Below are 20,653 nucleotides of genomic sequence, written 5' to 3'. Positions count from 1 at the left end.
AGGGACCCCTGGACTGATGTTTCTATACTCTTCATTATTGATACTCCGTTTCCTCTCTATTTTACATTTGAACTATTTTGTCTTCTGGGTTAATAAATTATACACATAAAGATAATACAGTGGTATCTTGGTACTCAACGGCTTTGAAACTCATCAAATACGGGACTCAGTGCAAATGTTGTCCCGGTACTCATTGTTTGTTTTGTACTCAACACAAAAACTAGAACTTGACGTTGTCGACTGCCTTGGGACTCAACAATATTATTCCTTATGGGAAAAATTTGTTTGGGACTCATTGTTTTTGAGACTCATTGTGCCTCTCGGAACTAATTAACGATGAGTACCAAGGTATCACTGTATATATTTGCCTAGCAATCTTGGAAGAGTTTCCAATTTTTCCTGCACCTGTGTTACTCTGGGTACCACATCTGGGTCAGTCATCAGGACCAGAGGATTAGTGTTCTGAGCTTTGGATTGTGCTGGAGCTCCCCCTCAGGCAACTTCTTAAAATCTCTTCTCTAATTAATTCTTCTTACTTTAGACAGTAGAAGTACGTTAGGTAATACTAGGATTTCTATTTATTTATTTATTTTGTCCTCGTTGGCCTCATTCTACGATTGCTTTGATTCTTTTCGCCATCTCTTTCTTCTGGCTAAATATCCTTTCTGAGACCAGAGCAAAACCCCTTTTTGTTTTCAACTTCTTGAAATATCTAGTGTCACCTAAAATTTTCCCCATTCCCCATTTAAAGTCCCCATCTGTAGTGCTAGAGCATTTGTGAATTTAATAAATGTTTATCTCAACACCATGAGATGCGTCTGAGAGGAACTCTTTTATTATGAGCCTCGGTGGCGCAGTGGTTAGAGTGCAGTACTGCAGGGTACTTCTGCTGACTGCCAGCTGCCTGCAATTTGGCAGTTCAATTCTCACCAGGCTCAAGGTTGACTCAGCCTTCCATCCTTCTGAGGTAGGTAAAATGAGGACCCAGATTGTTGGGGGCAATAGGCTGACTCTGTAAACCGCTTAGAGAGGGCTGTAAAGCACCATAAAGAGATATATAAATCTAAGTGCTATTGCTATTACTGCTAAATTTTGAAGGCTTGTTAGGCCGCGAGGTATGAAGGCAAAAGATAGTGGTTAATAGGTAGTCTTCAAGTTACGACTGTAGCCTGGAATTACTGGTGTAAACCATGGTGTCATTAAGTGGCTCACTCATTTTATGACCATCCCTTTTTTGTTGTTGTTGTTTGTTTGTTGTTTTTTTGGTTGTTAAACAAATATTCCGATCATTAAGCCAACTTGGGAAGGGTTTTTTTTATATTTTTGCAGGAAGTAGACTGTAAACCAGAAAAGAAAGCTGAAAATTGCAGTCACATGACCACAGCATGCTGCAAAAAAACCCTTGTAAAGTGAGCTTATTGCCAACAGCCCAAAATTTGATCTCTGCCACCCCCTGCCCCCGCGCTGCATACCTTGCCAAAGCAGGAGATAGGCCTCCCCGTGCCCTTAAGGGAGGCTTTCCACGGACTACCGGAACTTCAGTATTTTCTGAGCCGCCATTCAAGTAAGTTAATTCCTGCAACTGCGCTTGTCGGATTTCGTCATTGTAGTCCTGAACAGAAAAAAAAGAAAAAAAAAGGGGGGGGGGAGGAAAAAGACATCATGCTGTTGAAGATGCACTCATGTCAAAGCCTTAAAAGCAATTTTTTTTTATTATTTCATGGTTCTATGGTTATAAGAACTGGTGGAGGCTTATTTTTATTTTTATTACTTTTTTTGGTACAGGGCCGATTCAACACTTTGATAAAACAAAAACGGTACAAAACAAACATCTGAAAGAAAGTATTCTGTGGGATTTAAGAAATCCAAGCTTGAAAGTCTCTCTTTTTTTTCCCCTTTAAGCTTACTTTAAGCCGGTGAGAAGGTGGAGAAAAAAGGCAAGAAGTGTCTTGCTGGATCAAGCAGGCTTTGAATTTTTTTTTTTCTTCCTCCTGTTTGTCCTCCGAATCTTGTGGGAAGAGATTTAATGTTTCTGTATCTACAGACTTTATTATTTGCCGTGGTCAACAGCCCTTTACACTCAGACCAGCTTTCTTTAAACTGCCTGCTGTCAACTTGTCTGTAACTACCACACTGCAGAAATCCCAGAAATGCAGTCCTCAATCGAATGAAGCCTTAAGAATTGCAGTTGCCAAAGCATAGTCCAGAAGTATTTAAGCATAGCCTGATAAGACAGATTGTAATCATCCAGGTCCTGCATTTGCTCTGTATATGCTGGGACCCAGGCCCACGTAGTTGATATTAAATGCAAAACAGTTCCAAAAACAAACAGATTTTATTAAAACAGCTGAGAATTAACTCATTCTCAGCTTATTCCAAATTAAATGAAAGCAAAAGTTCTCAAAACACCTTCAGTTTATCTCTGACCTTGAAATAATTAGGCAAACTGCCAAAGGCTTTTCTTGGCAACAGTTCAGGAACAGAAGACGCTGACAAGAAAGAAATACATCCAAACACGAAGTAGATCTCTCAACGGTTGTTTTCTGGCAAAGAGGCCAAGAGCCGTTGCTGGTCTTTTAAGCCTTATGGGATCGGCCAATCATCTTTTGGCCTTACTCCTGAGTCGTCCTCTGTTTTAGCTGCTCTTGCCTTCTGGCAGCTCTTCTCGTGCACTAGGAACAGGCTCCTCCTGTTCCTCTGTCTCTCTACTGTCAGCCTCTGGAGGCTTCGAAGTCCGCGCATCACTCCCAGATGGCCCTGGCCCCATCTCTGCCTCTGACGCAGAGCCCTCATCTGGGCCTTCCCCAGCCTCCAGGACTGGCCCATGTTCTTCCTCAGCCTCATCTCTGTCCGACTCCGCTGCCAGCTCCGCAGGCTACTGGCGGACCACAACAGTATGGTCAAGGAGACGGACTTCCCACAACCCAGCAAACAAGTGTGTTCTACCTTACATATCCCACATACAGCTTCCTTACTGAACCCTCTATGTAGTACAGATAGAGAAGGTCCAGTGTAAACAGTAGCATCCGTAAAGAGCGGTTAATGGATGCACAATAGTGTGAGGTTCTTAGTGCTCTCTGAGCTTGGTTCTTTTCTTGCAGACTTTTCGTTATCCAATTAGGTAGCATCATCGGCGCATTGATAATGTTACCTAGTTGGGTAACGAACGTCAGCAAAAAACAGTTCAAGTTCAGAGAGCAATAAGGACCTTATAGTTCAATCCCGAGCTACAAAATATTCTATCGGAGGTCTAAGATTTACTGAGCGTTGATTGTGGAAGACAAATGCATCACAACCCAAGATAATCCATATCACGTAAGGTTCTACTGTCCGTAGCTTATCTCAGCCTAGGGTTTTTTGATGTAGAACAGTGTGTCGCAACCTTAAAACAGGTGTACCTCACCTGTTGGCTGAGGAATTCTGGGAGTTGAAGTGCAGCCATCTTAAAGTTGCTCTGGTTGAGAAACACTTATGTAGAGTGAAGAAGAAAGATCTGAAGATGGGTCAAGAGCTTTGGGAATGGTGTGGTGGGAACCGCCTGTTAGATAATACGAAGGCCACAAACCAGTGGTGAAATCTAAAATTTGTTACTACCGGTTCTGTGGGCGTGGCTCGGTGGGGGGGGTGTAATGTGACTGGGTAGGCGTGGCCAATTTTTTTTCTTTTAAAACCATTTTTTCTACAACCTCTTTGGCAAAGAGGTTGTAAAAAAAATGTTTTTAAAAGGCTCTGACGATCCCAGCTTAGTTGCCTGATCGGCAGAGGCTTTTTTTCTTTTAAAAGCCTCTGCCGATCAGGCAACTCAGCTTGGATGGTCAGAAGCATTTGAAAGAAAAAAAAGCCTCTGCCGATCAGGCAACTCAGCTTGGATGGTCAGAAGCATTTGAAAGAAAAAAAAGCCTCTGCCGATCAGGCAACTCAGCTTGGATGGTCAGAAGCATTTGAAAGAAAAAAAAGCCTCTGCCGATCAGGCAACTCAGCTTGGATCGTCACAGGCTTTTAAAAGTGTTGCTAATTTAACAACTGCAGTGATTCACTTAACCAACGTGACAAGAAAAATCGTAAAATAGGGTAAAATTCACTTCACGAATTTCTCACTTAGCAACATCCATTTTGGGTTCAACTGTGATCTAAGTTGAGGACTACCTGTACTTAATATAATTAATAAAAGCACAGACTGAATTCTTCATTTGTATTCAGACGGAGGTCTATAGTTTTGCTGACAGGTTGATTTTAAGAACCTTGAAAAACCTCCAAGGCGCCAGGCCACAAAAAAGAGGCAAGCAATACACTTTTCTATTCTCCGTTGACCGCCTTTTCAAAAGAACTGCAGGAATTCTTTCAGTTCCCAGAAGGCCTGCCCGTTCTAGAAAAAGATAGTTTAATAATCTTGCATATTAAAAGAAGATGCGTTCTTCCTCATGCAGGATGGAGAGGGGGGGGGGGGAAAAGCAAAATCGATAAATGAGCTGAAGTTAGCTCTTCAGAGCTCCATTTCTCTTGCAGAATATTCTATAATTGAGTTAGAGAACGTTGCGTAAAGGAGGATGAAGGAAGCCAATATGGTTTCTTTCATCTTACTCCCACAGGGACTCTAGATAGGTTTCCTTTCCCACTGAAGAAATGTTACCCCGGATGCTAAATTCATAAATCCTGTCAGGATTGCTAAACACTTCATTAACTGAACAACTGGAAGAACAGATTGAAAACATTAGTCTAAAAAATCCAAAAGACTATTGGGGGTGGGGGGGGAGAGAAGGCATGTCAGCTTTCATATAAAAGTTCATGTCTTTGTTGTGCGTCTGAAAATGCCCAAAAAACATAGAACAAATTGCATTTCTATTCTGTTTTTTATATACATTTGTCGGCTAAAAAATCACAAATTTTAGCTGTAGGGGCATGAATCACAAATCTCTAAAGCAGTGATGGCGAACCTTTTCGGCACTGAGTGCCCAAACCGGAATGCGCACGCACAGGCATGTGCGCGCACGTGCTGGAGTGCCACAAACCCGAAAATCAGCTGGTCTTTGGGTTTCCAGTGCTCCGGCAGGCACAAAGACCAGCTGGCCAGCGCACATGTGCGCATTGGGGCCCGTACACGGCCTGTGCAGCTAGTAGCTGATTCCGACAGCGAGGAGGCTGGTGTGGTGCTGCGCCAGCAGCCTGTGCAGCTGGCGCTCGAGTCGGACAGTGAGGAGGCTGGAGAAGATGTAGTGCCAGAGGAGGGGATTCAGCCAGGGCCTTCAGAACCTCCAGAAACTTCCTTAAGTGAAGAGGACGAAGAGGAGGAGCCTCTTCTCGATGCACGGGCGCGCAGAGCTGCCAAAAGGCAGGAGTGGCTCCTCAGGAGGAGGTCTCCTCGAGAGTAAGGCTTGGGGCTAACTGGCCACTCCCTTAGCCTATTTAAGGAGGAATGCCGACTGAAGCAATCTGCAGGGAATAACTTCATTCACATATCTTTGTGTTTTATCTTATCAGCTTCCTGCAACTTGCTTCTGGACATTCTGCCAACCATAGTAAGTTCAGTTATTGTTCTTTGAATTGTTGGCGGCTGTTAATGCAGTTAACATGCGTTGTTGTTGCAAAAAACTGGTTTATTTAGTAAACTAATGTTCAAACGGACTTTATGTGTGCTGTGTTCTTTGGGGGCCGTAGCTTGGGCAGAACAGTGCGTGCTGGAAACCGAAAGACCAGGTGGCTGATGTGCGGCATGTGCGCCGGAGCACCACAAACCCAAAGATCAGCTAGCTAGCACACACGTGCATTCCGGAAACAGAAAGACCAGGTGGCTGGCACGCGCATGTGCACTGGCCAAATGGCCTTCTGGTTTCCGGTGCTCCGGCGCACACGAAGACCAGTTGGCTGGCATGTATGCTCATGCCAGAACCCAAGGGGCAGCTGGCGGGGACTCACATGCCCACAGAGAGGGCTCTGCATGCCACCTGTGGCACGTGTGCCATAGGTTCGCCATCATGGCTCTAAGGGAAGATCTTGAAGCCCGGATTTTAAGGTAATAAAGAATACATGCATCCATAGATTAATGTTAAACTCTAGTTACACATAATTAGGTCTGTATTTTAAGAAAAAGCAAAGCTTTTAAGTCACAGAAGAATGAATGAAACAATAGCAACAATTAGGGGACTGGAGACTAAAACAAGAATGGTTGCTGGAATTGGGTATGTCTAGTTTGATGAAAAGAAGGACTAGGGGAGACATGATAGCAGTTATCCAATATCTCAGGGGCTGCCACAAAGAAGAGGGAGTCAAGCTATTCTCCAAAGCACCTGAAGGCAGGAGAAGAAGCAATGGGTGGAAACTAACCAAGGAGTGAAGCAACTTAGAACTAAGGAGAAATTTCCTGACAGTGAGAACAATTAATCAATGGAACAATTTGCCCCCAGAAGTTGTGAATGCACCAACACTGGAAGTTTTTAAAGAAGATGTTGGATAACCATGTGTCTGAAGTGGTATAAGGTTTCCTGCCTGAGCAGGGGGTTGGACTAGAAGATCTCCACGGTCCCTTCCAACTCTGTTATTCTATTCTGTTCTGTTCTGTTCTGTTCTGTTCCGCTCCGCCCCGCCCCGCCCCACCCCTATCCCTATCCCTATCCGAAATTTCTGTGCTGAGCGCCTTTGTCTCTAGTTCAGATATTTATTTCATAGGAAGCGGGGAGGTGATTTTTTGTGCTTATTGAGATTTAAAAACACACAGCTTGTTTTCCAAACAAATATTGAAGATCGTTTAGAAGGAAGGTTTTACTACAAAACATTGAGCAAGCACTGAAACACCAGTGAAATGATATTAGTCTAGAGATACTAGAGATTAGTCTATATAGATAGTCCTCAACTTACATCACTTCATTCAGTGACCTTTCAAAGTTACAACAGCACTGGGGAAATAAGTGACCGATGACCTTTTTTCTCACTTACAACCGTTGCATCCCCACGGTCACATCATCAAAAATCAGATGCTCGGGAACTGACTCATATTTATGACGGTGGCAGTGTCCCAGGGTCATGTGATCATCTTTTGCAAAGTCAATGGGGAAGCCAGATTCACTTAACAATTGTGATACTAAACAACTGCAATGATTCATTTAACAACTATGGCACGGAATGTCATAAAATGGTGACATAACTCATTTAACAAATGTCTCACTTAGCAACAGAAATTTGGGGCTCAATTGTGATCATAAGTCGCAGGCTATTTGTATTATTATCATCCTGGAGAATGTTGATTGGTAGACAGGATCTTCAAGACAGCTACAGTCCTGGCACTATTTTATCTTCCTCCATAATTTTAACATAGTAACACACAGCCTTGCCAATGTGCTACAAGTGTTATATAACAAGTAGCTTACATATTTTCAGCCCCCAAACAGCATACTTGGGTTTCAGGCTTCTTCACAACATTGTCATTTTATTGCAAAAGTACAAGAGTTATCTAACGTTCAGAAGATTTAGGGATGCATTCATTTTTGACTAAAATACATAATTTATCATGTCCTCGTAATGGTAAATTCTATTAGTGTTTTTTAGGGAATTACAAAATCTATAAAATCTTGAAATGACTGTATGTATAAGCCCATCCACAGATAAGCTGACCCCCTTTTAACCTAAAAACCGTGAAAAAGTGCCACCTCCAGATAACTCAACCCTCAAATTTTTCATATGTTTTAATTTTTAATAATTGGTTTATCCATGGATAATCCGTGGATTATCCATTTTTCATGGCATTGTAGTTAAAAATTTGAGGGTCAGCTTATCTCCGGATGGGCTTATATGTGAGTATATACAGAATATATGGGTACTTCTTTAAAGTATTATGTGTATGCATAAGAAAGCCCATCTGTGCATAGGCTGAACTCAATTTTGGGGGTGTTATTTTGACACAGAAAATTCTCACCTTATTTGCATGTATATATGTGGTACACTGCATGTCAAATCGTTTGCAACATACAGTAAAACTCAATCTAACATATTCCTGGGTAGAAGGTTAACAGTTAAAACTTAAATGACCATTAGATTCAATACAAATGTACACCATCTGCATAATTTATGTCAATGACATAAATTGGCAGAATTAATGTAAAGTTCAGTGAACCATTTAAACTAGTACGAACACAATGAGTGAAACCCATTATTTTAGAGAAAATGTCCAAATATGTTTATTGTCTACTGAAGCTAAAATAAATTGGAGTCTAATCAAGGGTTTCCTGTACATGCAAATATTTCAATCCTTGAGATAACTATAAAGTGCTATTTCATCTGGTATTCTCTTCTCTTTTTGCTTGGTTCGGCAAAAACGTTTATGCTAGGCCATTAAAATATTTTAATTTTTAAGTATTTTAATGCTTCTATTCTGTAGGCTGCTTTCGATCATCTTAATGTTTTCCACTTTTATGGTGTTTTGAAATTGGCTTTTTTTAAAAATTTATCAGCAATGGGAAAGTAATCAAGAAGTATTTGTCCTAATAATCTACAACATGAACGTACCACACTCAACTGGATTGCCTGCTGCTACAGACTCATTAATTGCAAAAAAATAATAATAATAAAAAAAATAAAAAAATTACCATGCAGGTATTTGGAGAAAACTGCCTGATTAAAGTGATGGTCATGTCAGTGTCTAATAATCAAATCTACTTGTAGATAGCAGGTTGGGAAAATTGTCCAAATCAGCTCTCTACATGGGGCTCCCCTTGAAGAGCACCCGGAGGCTCCAACTGGTCCAGAACGCAGCAGTGCGGGTAGTGACGGTAGCAGCATGGCGCTCCCATGTAACACCGCTCCTGCGTGAGCTGCACTGGCTCCCGGTGGTCTTCCGGGTGCGCTTCAAGGTGTTGGTTATCACCTTTAAAGTGCTCCATGGCATAGGGCCTAGCTATCTTCGAGACCGCCTGCTGCCACCGACGACCTCCCATCGACCCGTGCGCTCCCACAGAGAGGACCTCCTCGGGGTGCCATCAGCCAAACAGTGCAGGCTGGGGACCCCCAGGGGGAGGGCCTTCTCTGTGGGGGCACCCACCCTCTGGAATCAGCTGCCTCCAGAGATAAGGAGAAACCAAGACCTCAGTGCCTTCCGTCGTGCCCTTAAAACCTTCCTTTTCCAGCAAGCCGGGCTGGCCTAATTTTTTAAGTGTTTTAATTGTTTTGTTTATTGTTTTTAATTAATGGGGCCAAATTTATATATATTTTTAATTGTATTTTAATATTTGTATTTGATGTTTTTACTTGGCTGTTCACCACCCTGAGTCCTCAGGGAGAAGGGCGGTATACAAATTCAAAATAAATTAAATTAAATTAAAATTAAATCTGCAATGGTAACAAAACAACAGAGTACCACTTTTGAATAATCATACATTAGAAAGTAAACACATGGGTTAAAATCATGGACTTCATATGCCTGCGTTAACTTAGATCCAGGGGTGGGCTGCTGGGGGTTCGCAGGTGTTCGGGAGAACCTCTAGCTAAAATTCTGTGCAGTTCAGAGAACCCCCAAATCCCACTCCAGGCTGACCCCTCCCATCTCACCCCTCCCCTCCCAGGAGTCCCCATGCGGCCCGTTTTGGATGCAGGTAAGTGCAGGGCACGCGCAGAGGGTGAAAAACGGGCCTACCAGACCTTTGGCCTATTTCCGACCTCCAGAGGGCCTCTGGAGCCTGAGGAGGATGTTTTCGTCTTCCCAGAGGCTCAGGCAAAGCCTCCGGAGCCCGGGGAGGACAACCCGCCCCCCGCCGTGGTGCAGGAGGCTGACTAGGCCATGCCCACCCAGCAACCAGGCAGAGAACCCCTTGCTAAAATTTTTGAAGCCCACCCCTGTTTAGATCACCGAATTAATAATGCCGTAACAGTGTGAGATATGAATGGTAACACTCAACTTAAGTACAAAGGACCATAACTGTACATTTTAATCCACGACTGCAGGATTCACTGATAGTTGAAGATAATGGCAGTTATTCATAGTCATAAATATCTGTATATACAGTGCCTGTGTATCTCTTAAAATGAGGAAATTGGTTCAGGGCAGAAACAATTCTGCATGCATTACAGGTAGTCCTTGATTTACGACCGTTGAGTCCCGAAATTTCCATTGCTAAGCAAGACAGTTGTTAAGTGATCTTTGTCCCATTTTATAACCTTGTCACAGTTGTTAAGTGAACGACTGCAGTTCTTCTTTTAACAACCCCCATAATCCCTTGCAGTTGCTAAGTATAATTTAGTTATTATGTGGCTTCCCCATTGATTTTGTTTGTCAGGAGATGGCAAAAGATGATCACATGACCCGACTGCTGCAACAGTCATAAGTACATGCCAGTTGCCAAGCATCCAAATTTTGATCATGTGACCATGGGGATGCTGCAATAGTGTGAAAAATGGTCGTAAGTGTGAAAAATGGTCATAAGCTACTTTTTTCAGTGCTGTTTTGGCCTCAAGACGGTCATTAAAGGAATGGTTGTAAGTAGAGGGCTACCTGTATACCCTAGTGGCCAAAATTGTGGAAACCTTTTGGGAAAAGTGTATTTTCTAAAACTAGCTAATAACACCACTTTTTTTTAGTACCATAAAATTATATATCAATGGAAAGATAATTTAATCAAGAATGTAACCACAGGTGATGTCGAGCTGGCCATGCCCCCTGGGCATGTCCATCCCGGTCCCCCGAAGTCAAACACAACCCTGATGCAGTACTGCAGGCTACTTCTGCTCATCACCGGCTGCCAGCAGTTTGGCAGTTCGAATCTCACCAGGCTCAAGGTGACTCAGCCTTCCATCCTTCTAAGGTGGGTAAAATGAGGACCCAGACTGTTGGGGGCAATATGATGATTCTGTAAACCGCTTAGAGTGGGCTATAAAGCACTGTGAAGTGGTATATAAGTCCAAGTGCTATTGCTATTGATGTGGCCATCAATAAAATCGAGTCTGACATCCCTGTGTTAGGAATTTTATTTTATTTTTTCTTAGTTGCTTTGCATTTTAACTTTTGTAACATTTTGTAATTCTTTTCATTTCATTTTAATTCTGTCTGCTGCCCAGAGTCACTTGTTGAGGTGGGTGGCCATAGAAACTGAAGAATAAATGAATGAATGAATGAATGAATGAATGAACAAACAAACAAACAAGAACAATGGCAGTGATCGGTACTTACAGGAATGAGAAATTTCTTAATTTCTTCCAGCGCGTGTCCCATTCTGGCATAGGCTTCAGCTGGTGGGGCAAACACTTCGATGAGAACATGCAGATCATCGTTTAGATGGAAATACTTTGCTTCTCCACTTTTCCTCAATTCTTCTTCCTGGGAAAACAGAAAAATGTCACATGAAATCATTGCTTGAAGAAACACATGGCAAGAAATCAGAGAACGATCATGGATAGTTTTAGACATTGCTAGGGGTCGAGGGGTGGGGGTGGGAAGGAATAATTAACCAAAATGAATCTGTAAATAAGTATACCATATGGATTCCCCATGTCATCACTTAACTAAATAATTCCAAGATACCATGGGGCCCACTCTGCTAATGTTTTATGGTATACAGGTAGTCCTTGAAGTATGACAACAATTGAGCCCTATATAACCGGTAACCAAGCCAATTTTATGAATAGAAACTAGGTCTCATGTCTTATAGATAGCAAGTATCTATACCAGGGGTCTCCAAGCTTGGCAACTTTAAGACTTGTGGACCTCAGCTTTGCTGGCTGAGGAACTCTGGGAGTTGAAGTCCACAAGTCTTAAAGTTGCCAAGCTTGGAGACCCCTGATCTATACCGCAGTATTTCTCAACCTTAGGCACTTTAACATCTTTAGACTTCAACTCCCAGGATTCCCCAGCAAGCAATTCTGGGAGTTGAAGTCTAGAGGTGACCAAGATTGAGAAAAAATATTATGTGGTACCAGAGAGAGAATTCTGAATTAGATTTAACTTTGCCAACAATGCTATTCATGGTTGCATCCCATAGCTTGTTCAACAGATCTACAATGGTCTGCCTCTTAATCAAAAATATGCTGGATTTTATACCACCGCCTTTGTAACCGGGGTGAAACAAGATGGAGTTACACATCTTCTAAAGAACTTCCAGTCTTATGGGAATTCTCAAAATCCTGCTATGTTCTTACGAAAAAGGTATATTTTGGATACTCCATTTAAAAGTGCTTATTTGCTCATGGATTCATCCACCACCAAGGCCTACATACCAGGAAAGATCTTGGAAACTGAAGGAAAAAACAAAACAAAACACCATCTCCCAGACTTTCTGGAAATGAAAGCTGAACAGATCCGTTGCCCTTCAGAGCTGTCAATCAGCTAAGTATTTTAATGCTGGCTTTAATATAGGCAACCTGCATCCTCATTCACTCCGCTTTATCACACCAAAAGACGCACCCAACGAGTAAATGGCGTGATTTGATCTTTTTTCCCCCTCCCCAACTACGAAATGCCACCAACTTCTGGCACATAACGTGAAGTCTGCTTTAAGTTTTCGTCTTTGTCACAATACTTTTCCCTCACCAAATGTTCTATTTCTGCTCTACTTCCTCTGTTTTGCCATTCCATCTTATCTCTGTTGCCTGGCAACTGAAATATTGCGATGCTTAGCAGATGCCATTGACCCTTTCAACACATATAGGTAATCACGGATGAACCACAGAGATGGGATAAAAGAGGGGAGGTAAAGGAAGGTCTGGAACAAATATGCCTTTTGGTATTTCGACCCCATCTAACTTACAACCTAGTTGATAAATTAAGTAAGCCACCTCAAAATCTGGATTCTTTCTACCTACCTACCCACCTACCTACCTAGAGCATTTATTAAAATTAAGGCTGTGGCCCACCCCAGGTGTAGTGGAAAATGGAATGTGTGTGTGTTTGTGAGTATATCTACACACACACACACACACACACAAACTTCCATTTTCCACTGCACTTAGGTGAGACATTGCGTTTATTTTATTAAAGGCTTTGGGTATATAGCATTATGCTTTGCAGAGAATTAGATAATAGACTGCTTTGTAAATTAAGATAAATGGGTGTTGATTGTGGAAAAACAAAACTAGAAGTACAGAGCAATATTACTAATGATTTGAAGAGGGGCATTTAAGGACATTCCTTACCCTCAAGTATATCAGAAGCCCCTGGTATACTGAATAGTCAGAAACTCACGGTGGCCTCTTTTGCGTTGCTAGTCTATGTATGTTCTGAAGTGCTTCTATATTATTGTTCTAGTTAGGGTGTATTAAAAATACTCTACGCTAAACTGTTTTTCCAGCAAGGACCTCAGACACACCTTTGACTGCTCTTGTTAAAAGTTCTTGCATCTTGTTTGTGTCGTTAATTATGAGCTACTTAGGCCTGTGTCGCTCAGAAACCACTTCTGGGTAACCATCTTTTTAGTCTGATATTTATAGCAAAAATAATGGGATCGGTTTGACAGGCCCACGTAAATCGGGAAAGCTAACACACGTCAAAAGTACTGGGTAGTTTGAGTCTTGTAAGAAAGAACGGGTAGAAGAAAAGATATATAAAGGCTCTGTTCTTATTAGCCTCTCCGTTTCTTTATTTGTGGCAACGAGACAAACCGTGTTCGGTCCCCTGCCTGCATTCCAGTGCTGTCTTACTTGTAACCTAATGAAGGCGGCTTTCGCACAAGCAGGCTGAAGAACTGTTTTTATCCATGGGCTGTCAGATTCCTGAGTAAGAAATAACACCATAACTACCGTATTTTTCAGAGTATAAGACGCACCGGAGTATAAGACACACCTTAGTTTTTGGGGAGGAAAATAAGAAAAAAGCTGATTGGCAGGTGGATAGGCCTCCCAGGATACCCCCAATCAGCTGTTCCCAGAGGTGAATTTTAGCAACAGGTTCCTTGGTTGTCAGCTCTGTGCCTTGCTTTTTTTTTTTTTGCTTTTTTTCCTGCCTCTGAAAGCCTCCGAAACAGAGCTTCAGAAAAAAAGGCCTTTGAAGCTCTGTTTGGGGGCTTTTTTTCTGAAGCTTTGTTTCTGATGCTTTTTTCAGCTTCTGAAACCTCCCTTTGAGAAGCTGGGCGGGGCTACATTCGGAGTATAAGATGCACCCAGATTTTCACCCTCTTTTTTGGGGGGAGAAAAAGGTGCGTCTTATACTCCGAAAAATACGGTATGTAGTATGATGGACTGCAGGGCCGGCGCAACGTGTAACACGTTCACACTGGTGCAATAGGACTGAGTGTTTTGTTAATATGATTTACTGGGTTAGGGATTTTCTGTCTTCACGGTGAGTTGTATTGTGTTGGGGGGAGTGCACTGAGGGAGCTCAACCAATCTCACTGTACATATGTTGTGCACTGACAATAAAGATTTGAACTGAATTGAATGAAGAGAATTCTTTACATGGCTAGGGCCAGGTTATCTTCGAGACCGCCTTCTGCCGCATAGCTCCCAGCGACCGGTAAGATCCCACAGAGTTGGTCTCCTCCGGGTCCATCAGCTAAACAATGTCGGCTGGCGGGCCCGCGGGGGAGGGCCTTCTCTGTGGCTGCCCCAGCTCTCTGGAACCAGTTACCTCCTGAGGTCCGGACCATCCCCACCCTATTGGCCTTCCAAAAAGCGGTGAAGACCTGGCTTTTCCGGCAGGCCTGGGGCCGTTGATCTCGCTCTTGTGATCTGGTGAGATCCGGCCATGAATGGCATGAATGAGTTTTTAATGTTTTTAATTTTTAAATGTTTTTTTATAATGATTTTTTAAAATGTATTGTGAGCCGCCCTGAGTCTTTGGAGAGGGGCGGCATATAAATTGAATTAATTAAATCAAATTAAATTTATTTTTTAAAGCAATTTAGCAAAGTCCACACACAGAACCGAGTAGGAGCTACGAGTAATGAATTTAATCTGGAAAAAAAGAAGAAGAAGCTAAACCAGCTTTCAAGAAAATCCTTTTTAACAGTGAGAGCTATTAGGCTCTAATAGTCTCCCGTGGGAAACAATGCAAGCCCCGATATCCTGAATAATTTAAGAGTGAACAAAGCAGAGGGGGGATACACAAACAATCAAGCCACCTGGTAAACAACCATCGCAGGGTCTACTAAGATGGGCCAAAGAGCACCCAGGATTGAAAGATAAAAGCGCACATGAAAACTGTAATAAAGATATTGTATGGTAATTGGGTGAGGGGCCTGTCAAGCAAAGTGAACAAGAGGATTACAGATGCTCCTTGCCGGTTCAGACAACAAATAAGAGCAAAGGTTACTGAAATACCAATAGCACTTAAGATTTATATACCACTTCACACTTGCTTTACAACACTCTCTAAGTCAGGGGCGTCAAACTCGATTTCATTGAGGGACACATCAGGGTTGTGTTTGGCCTTGGGGAGGGAGGGGTGTGTGGCCAGAGTGGGCGTGGACTGCTTGATGTCACTGTCAGGGGCACCTGTGGCAGTGCTCTGCCAGGGAAAACGGGCTCCCGAGCTCCGTTTCTGGCTGTGAAGGCCTCCTGCAACCCTCTGCCAGCGAAAACAAAGCTCGGGCAGACCTCCCGAGCTCCGTTTTTCTGGCAGAGGGTTGCAGGAGGCCTTCGCAGCCATCCGGTGTGGTCCTCCCAAGCTCCGTTTTCCCTGGCAGAGGGTTGCAGGAGGCCGTCCCAGCCAGAAGTTGTGAATGCTCCAACACTGGAAGTTTTTAAGAAGATGTTGGATAACCATTTGTCTGAAGTGGTGTAGGGTTTCCTGCCTAAGCAGGGGGTTGGACTAGAAGACCTCCAGGGTCCCTGCCAACTCTGTTATTTTATGATTCTATGAATATGCAATCCTGGTCTGATTTGCTCAGAATTTTCAATCTACATAATAATCTACATAATAAAAGAAGACGTAGAAGAGCAGAGATAATCAAGACCTGTGCTAGACAGTTTGATTAATCATAATCTAAATGGAACTCTTGACAAAGAGAGGCAAATGTGGGTTTTTTTATTTCCTTGTTTTACATACAGAAGTATAAGGGAAACAAATACAAAAACAGAAACGGAAAAAACACATTAGAGCTCAGTTTTTAGAGACAGTATTAAGTCCTGACCTCACTGAATGTAATTGATGAGACTTCCCATTGTGTAGGCAGAATATTGATTCATTGAATGAAAACAGAACACATATTATGTATTCCAGTGTTTTTTTTCAACTTCAACTTGGCAACTTTACCATGTGTGGGTCTCAGTTCCCAGCAAGCTGCCTGGAGAATTCTTGGAGCTGAAGTCCAATTGCCAAGGTTAAGAAATACTGCATCAGCAAGCTATATTTCCACTGCCACAAAACGAGTATCTTTGTTACTCCACTAAATCCAAGGTCACCCAGAGGCTTTCAGGCCTAAGGTGGGACTAGAACTCACCATCTCCTGGTGATTGGACCAAGGTCACCCAGTGTTGTGGCTCTGTTACCTGAGCCTGTGTCATCGGCAGGAGAGGACTCCGAGAGTGAAGGAGAGGAGTTGGCAAGGCCTCCCTCTCCAGGACCCTCCTCTCTGGCAATGCCTTCGGTGTCCGCCGAAGGGCAAGAGATAGGGCCGGGGCCAAGCACATCCACGCAGATGGACAGTGATGAGGAGAATGAGTCTTGGCTGGATCCATGCCAGTGTCGCAGAGATAAGCGCGCGCAACAGAAGGCGTGCCCGAAATTAGGCTGAGTCACTGGACCACACCCCACAGGATATAAAAGGGAGTGTGGTGGCCAGTCAAGCCTTGTGACGAACAAAGCTGAAAGCTTCCACGCCATTCTGCATTGCCGGACTTTTTGCTATAGACTTTGCTGGATTATCTCTGGACTTGATTGACTCTGTAATTATTGAGCTGTTTCTTTTGATGTACCAGAAGTGGGGAGAAGTTATCTCTCCTCTTCGTAAATAATAAACTCTTGGCAGGCAGCCACTAGGTTGTTGCCAAGTTCCGTTATCATAAGGAAAAGGATTTTGCCGGCTGGTTTGGTCTTTAACTCCTGAACGTCTGTTGGTGTGTGTGCGTGTGGTTGGGGACAGAACACCCAGAGGCTTTCAGGCCTAAGGTGGGACTAGAACTCACCATCTCCTGGTGATTGGCCCAAAGTCACCCAGCTGGCTTTCATGCCTAAGGTGGACTACAGCTCACCACCTCCCGATTTCTAATCTACCTTAACCACTAAACCAAGCCTGCTGCCTAAGCGAAATAAAGGTGAAATCGAGTGCCTGTACCATGGTGGTGTTCATGAGGAGGAATTTGGAGGCTAGTTTGGGCAGTCAACAGTCCATTCCAACTATCCTCAAAAGGCATGCAAAAAACCTGAATGTTCTCCGAGGCAAGGGATGCATGGTGGGAAGAGCAAAATGCACGCAGAATGCAAATCGGGATAGGTCATTATGTACACCTTGACTTGTGTTTGCTTTAATTCTCCCCAGGCTACCCTAGGATTGGTGAGGAAAGACACACACACACACAGCAGTACAGTGCACACTAATGATCTTCAGCCAGCAATTTTACCTTTGCTTTATCCCTCATGGATCCTTTTCCCAATATGGACATTTTTGTCAATGTCTCCTCTTGCAAACGCTTCAGAGAATTGCCGCGCGGGCCCAAAAGTTTCCCCACAAAGTTGAACTGAAAGACAAAATAAGCAACAATAAAAACCAATAAAGTATCTACCCACAGTGCTAAGAGAAGCTGTAAGCTTGACTTAAGATTCGTGCCGGGGATAAAATAAAAAAAATGCTGCTGAAAACAGCACTTGTCTATTTCTGGGAAATAAAGAAACACATTAAGCTGTAAATTTTGCTGCTGCTGAGGACGAGTGAAAGGAGGAAGAGAGAAAAAAATTATTACCATAATGTTAGCACTTTTGCTGCTGGCAGCTTTCTCTACATTAAAAAAAAGTTCTCGGGTAACACAAAGGGACATAAGAAGTGAAAAAGGCACAAAATATTTTATAGGGATCTGAAAAAATGTGGAGCTCCAAGTCAGTCAAAAATAATAAAATGATACCCATCGAGTTAATCCATTACAGTGGAAATCAGATCAGGGGAGGCCTCATCTTAGGACCACAACTGAGCCCAAAGTTTATGTCACTAAGCAAGACAGCTGTTGAGTTTTGCCCCATTTTATGACCTTTCTTGCCACACTCGTTACATGAAACACTGCAGTTGTGAAGGAAATAACACAGTTATTAAGTAAGTCTGCCTCTCTCATTGACTTTCCTTGTCAGAAGGTCCCAAAAAAGTGGGACTTTCCTTGTCAGAAGGTCCCAAAAAAGTGATCACACGATCCCAGGACACTGCAAGCATCATAAGAGCCTTGGTAGCGCAGCAGACTAAAGTGCTGTTAAGTAACACCAGCTGCCTGCAATTACTGCAAGTTCAAATCTCACCAGGCTTAAGGTTGACTCAGCCTTCCATCCTTTTGAGATAGGTAAAATGAGGACCCGGTTTGTGGGGGCAATAAGCTGACTTTGTATAAAAAAGAACACCGCTGGGGGGGGGGGCTGAAAGCCCTATTAAGCAGGTATATACAAAAGTATGAAAGCTATTGCTTAACGCATTGTAAGCCGCCCTGAGTCTCCGGAAAAGGGCGGCATATAAATCGAACCAATAAATAAATGTATGCCAGTTGCCAGGTGTCCAAATTTTGATCACGTGACAAGGGGGAATGCTGCAACGGTCGTTAAGTGTGAAAAATTGTCGTAAGTCACTTTTTTAGTGCTGTTGTACCTTCACTGAACGAATGGTTGTAGATGGAGGACTACCTGCAAAGGATTAGATTCCGTGAATGGTGAGCTCAAAGATTTTAAAAAGGGCAGACTTTTCTATCTCTTCCTTCTACATTCTCTAGAAAGTTCCTTGGGAAACCCTCCTGAGCACCCAGGGATCTGTAAGGTGTTCATGAAGCGTGGCCAAAATGGTTGCATCAACTGGAAGAAATGCTCAACCAGTAATTCTTCTAAACAAAAGTGTGGTAGTTGTCAGACATATTAAACCATTTTTTTGTAAAAAACAAAAAAAATCCTCCACATTTGAAAGACCAATTCTAAAAGCGGAGAATAGGACAGTCCTTGAGGTACGACAGTATATGGACCGTTGCTCATTATAGCCGTAAGCTGTAATGTTTATAAAATGATCATATAACCCACCCAGTTGTATGATCACTGTTACAGGTATCGATAAGAGATGGTTGGAACCTTGCATCTGGGTCATAAGTCCACCCTTTTCAGAGAGATCGTAACTTAAATGGTTGCTAAGCAACCAGCTTTGAGTCGAGGACTATTTATAATGGTCCAAGAGGCCACATGGAATCAGGCCTCTGCAACTTATGAATGCTCAAGCGATGGAAATCTTCTCAAGTAAAGCTCATCTGGATTCAAATGGTCTTTGCTTCCGGGGGCAGACAAGAAGCCATGACTTAGAATAACTTCATTGTCACTTTGAATGTACACTAATCGACAGGCATTAAAATGAAATTTCGTCGCGTACCGCTCTCAAAGGGTCACCACCTCCAACATCCACTACTTAAACACGACGTAAAAAATGCAAGTAGAAAAATAGGGGCCACCTGTGGTAGGAAAGTAACAGCGGTCTGTGTGCCTTTGGTGTTTTAATCATGCCGGCCACATGACTACCGAGACGTCTAGCTCTTTGGCTTTGAAACGGAGATGAGCACCACCCTCTAGAATCGGGAACAGATCTAAGCACCCGCCGGGCCACCCTGGAAACGGCAAAGGACCGACTCGCAGTGCCTCTGCCAGTGAAAACGGAACTCAGGAGGGCCACATGCAGCCCTCCTGAGCTCCGTTTTAGCTGGCAGAGGGTTGCCAAAAGCAGTCGCAGCTGAAAACGGAGCTTGGGAGGCCGTTTTTGCTGGCAGAGTGCTCAGATCACCACAGCCCACACACCCCCACCCCCGGTCGAGCTGGCCACACCTATTCTGGCCCCCTGAGGTCAAACACAACCCTGATGTTGCCCTCCATGAAACTGAGTTTGACACCCCTGACATGGAGAAACGACACAGTCTATTTCGGGTGTATACGTGTACATGGTGAGAAAAACGAATCTTGTGAATTTACTAGACAGATGGCGTAAAGCATAAAGCTGTTCCAGAATCTGGTAGTCCTGCTAGAAATACTTTGAAATTCTCCTCCCAGAGGGGAGCAACAGAAACAGACCGTAAAGTGGGTGTATGGGGTCTCTGAAAATGCTTTGAGCTCTAAGTGCATAGCGCTTATATGTAGTATCCCTGAATAACGGGAAGTCAGCTTCCTATGATCTTCTCAGCTGTCCTTACCACTCTCTGTATGGACTTTCTATCTGAGGCATTGCTTAAGGTATGGATGAAATTTCTACTGATCCATTTTCTCCCTTTATCTCACAAAGTATCCGATGACAAGTCAGAGAAAGGCAAGGTCTAGATCAGGGTTGTTCACAGGTGGTTGGGGAATTCTGGAAGTTCAAGTCCACAAGTCTTAAAGTTGTCAAGATTGGACCTCTCTAGTTTAGACACCAAAAAAGCTCATCTCTACTGGGAATGGGCAGAGATTGACAAGAGATGACATTGACATTCTAGGGCAAAACAAGACAAGACTTGACAGAACCAGCCGAGATGTTTTCCAGCAATGGGAAGGCAATCTGTCTCTAATCTGACCCTCAAGAGATAAAACCTAAAAATAAGTGCTCTCTTGAGG

The 20,653-nt window shown here is 43.1% G+C and overlaps 1 protein-coding gene across 5 annotated transcripts in view; it reads right to left on the bottom strand.

Moving 5' to 3' along the window:
- KHDRBS3 (KH RNA binding domain containing, signal transduction associated 3) overlaps positions 1-20,653 on the bottom strand; it is a 129,341-nt gene that overhangs the window by 44,235 nt on the left and 64,453 nt on the right. For 2 of the 5 annotated variants that reach the window (XR_015733454.1, XM_034434830.3), the window contains exons 3-5: positions 17,470-17,586; positions 11,150-11,296; positions 1,473-1,612 (exon numbers count right to left, since the gene is read on the bottom strand). Coding sequence is in view for 3 of the 5 variants with exons in the window: in XM_034434830.3 (XP_034290721.1) it covers positions 1,473-1,612; positions 11,150-11,296; positions 17,470-17,586 (404 nt within the window). In the remaining 2 variants the exon portion in view is untranslated. Of the gene's footprint in view, positions 1-1,472; positions 1,613-11,149; positions 11,297-17,469; positions 19,294-20,653 lie in introns of those variants that run through there. The other 3 variants (XR_015733453.1, XM_087890913.1, XM_087890914.1) reach the window with 2 other exon arrangements.

This window comes from Pantherophis guttatus, chromosome 3, assembly GCF_059756535.1.
Source record: "Pantherophis guttatus breed Tessera chromosome 3, ASM5975653v1, whole genome shotgun sequence".
Lineage (NCBI taxonomy): Eukaryota > Metazoa > Chordata > Lepidosauria > Squamata > Colubridae > Pantherophis > Pantherophis guttatus.
This window is presented reverse-complemented; position numbering and strand designations above follow the sequence as displayed.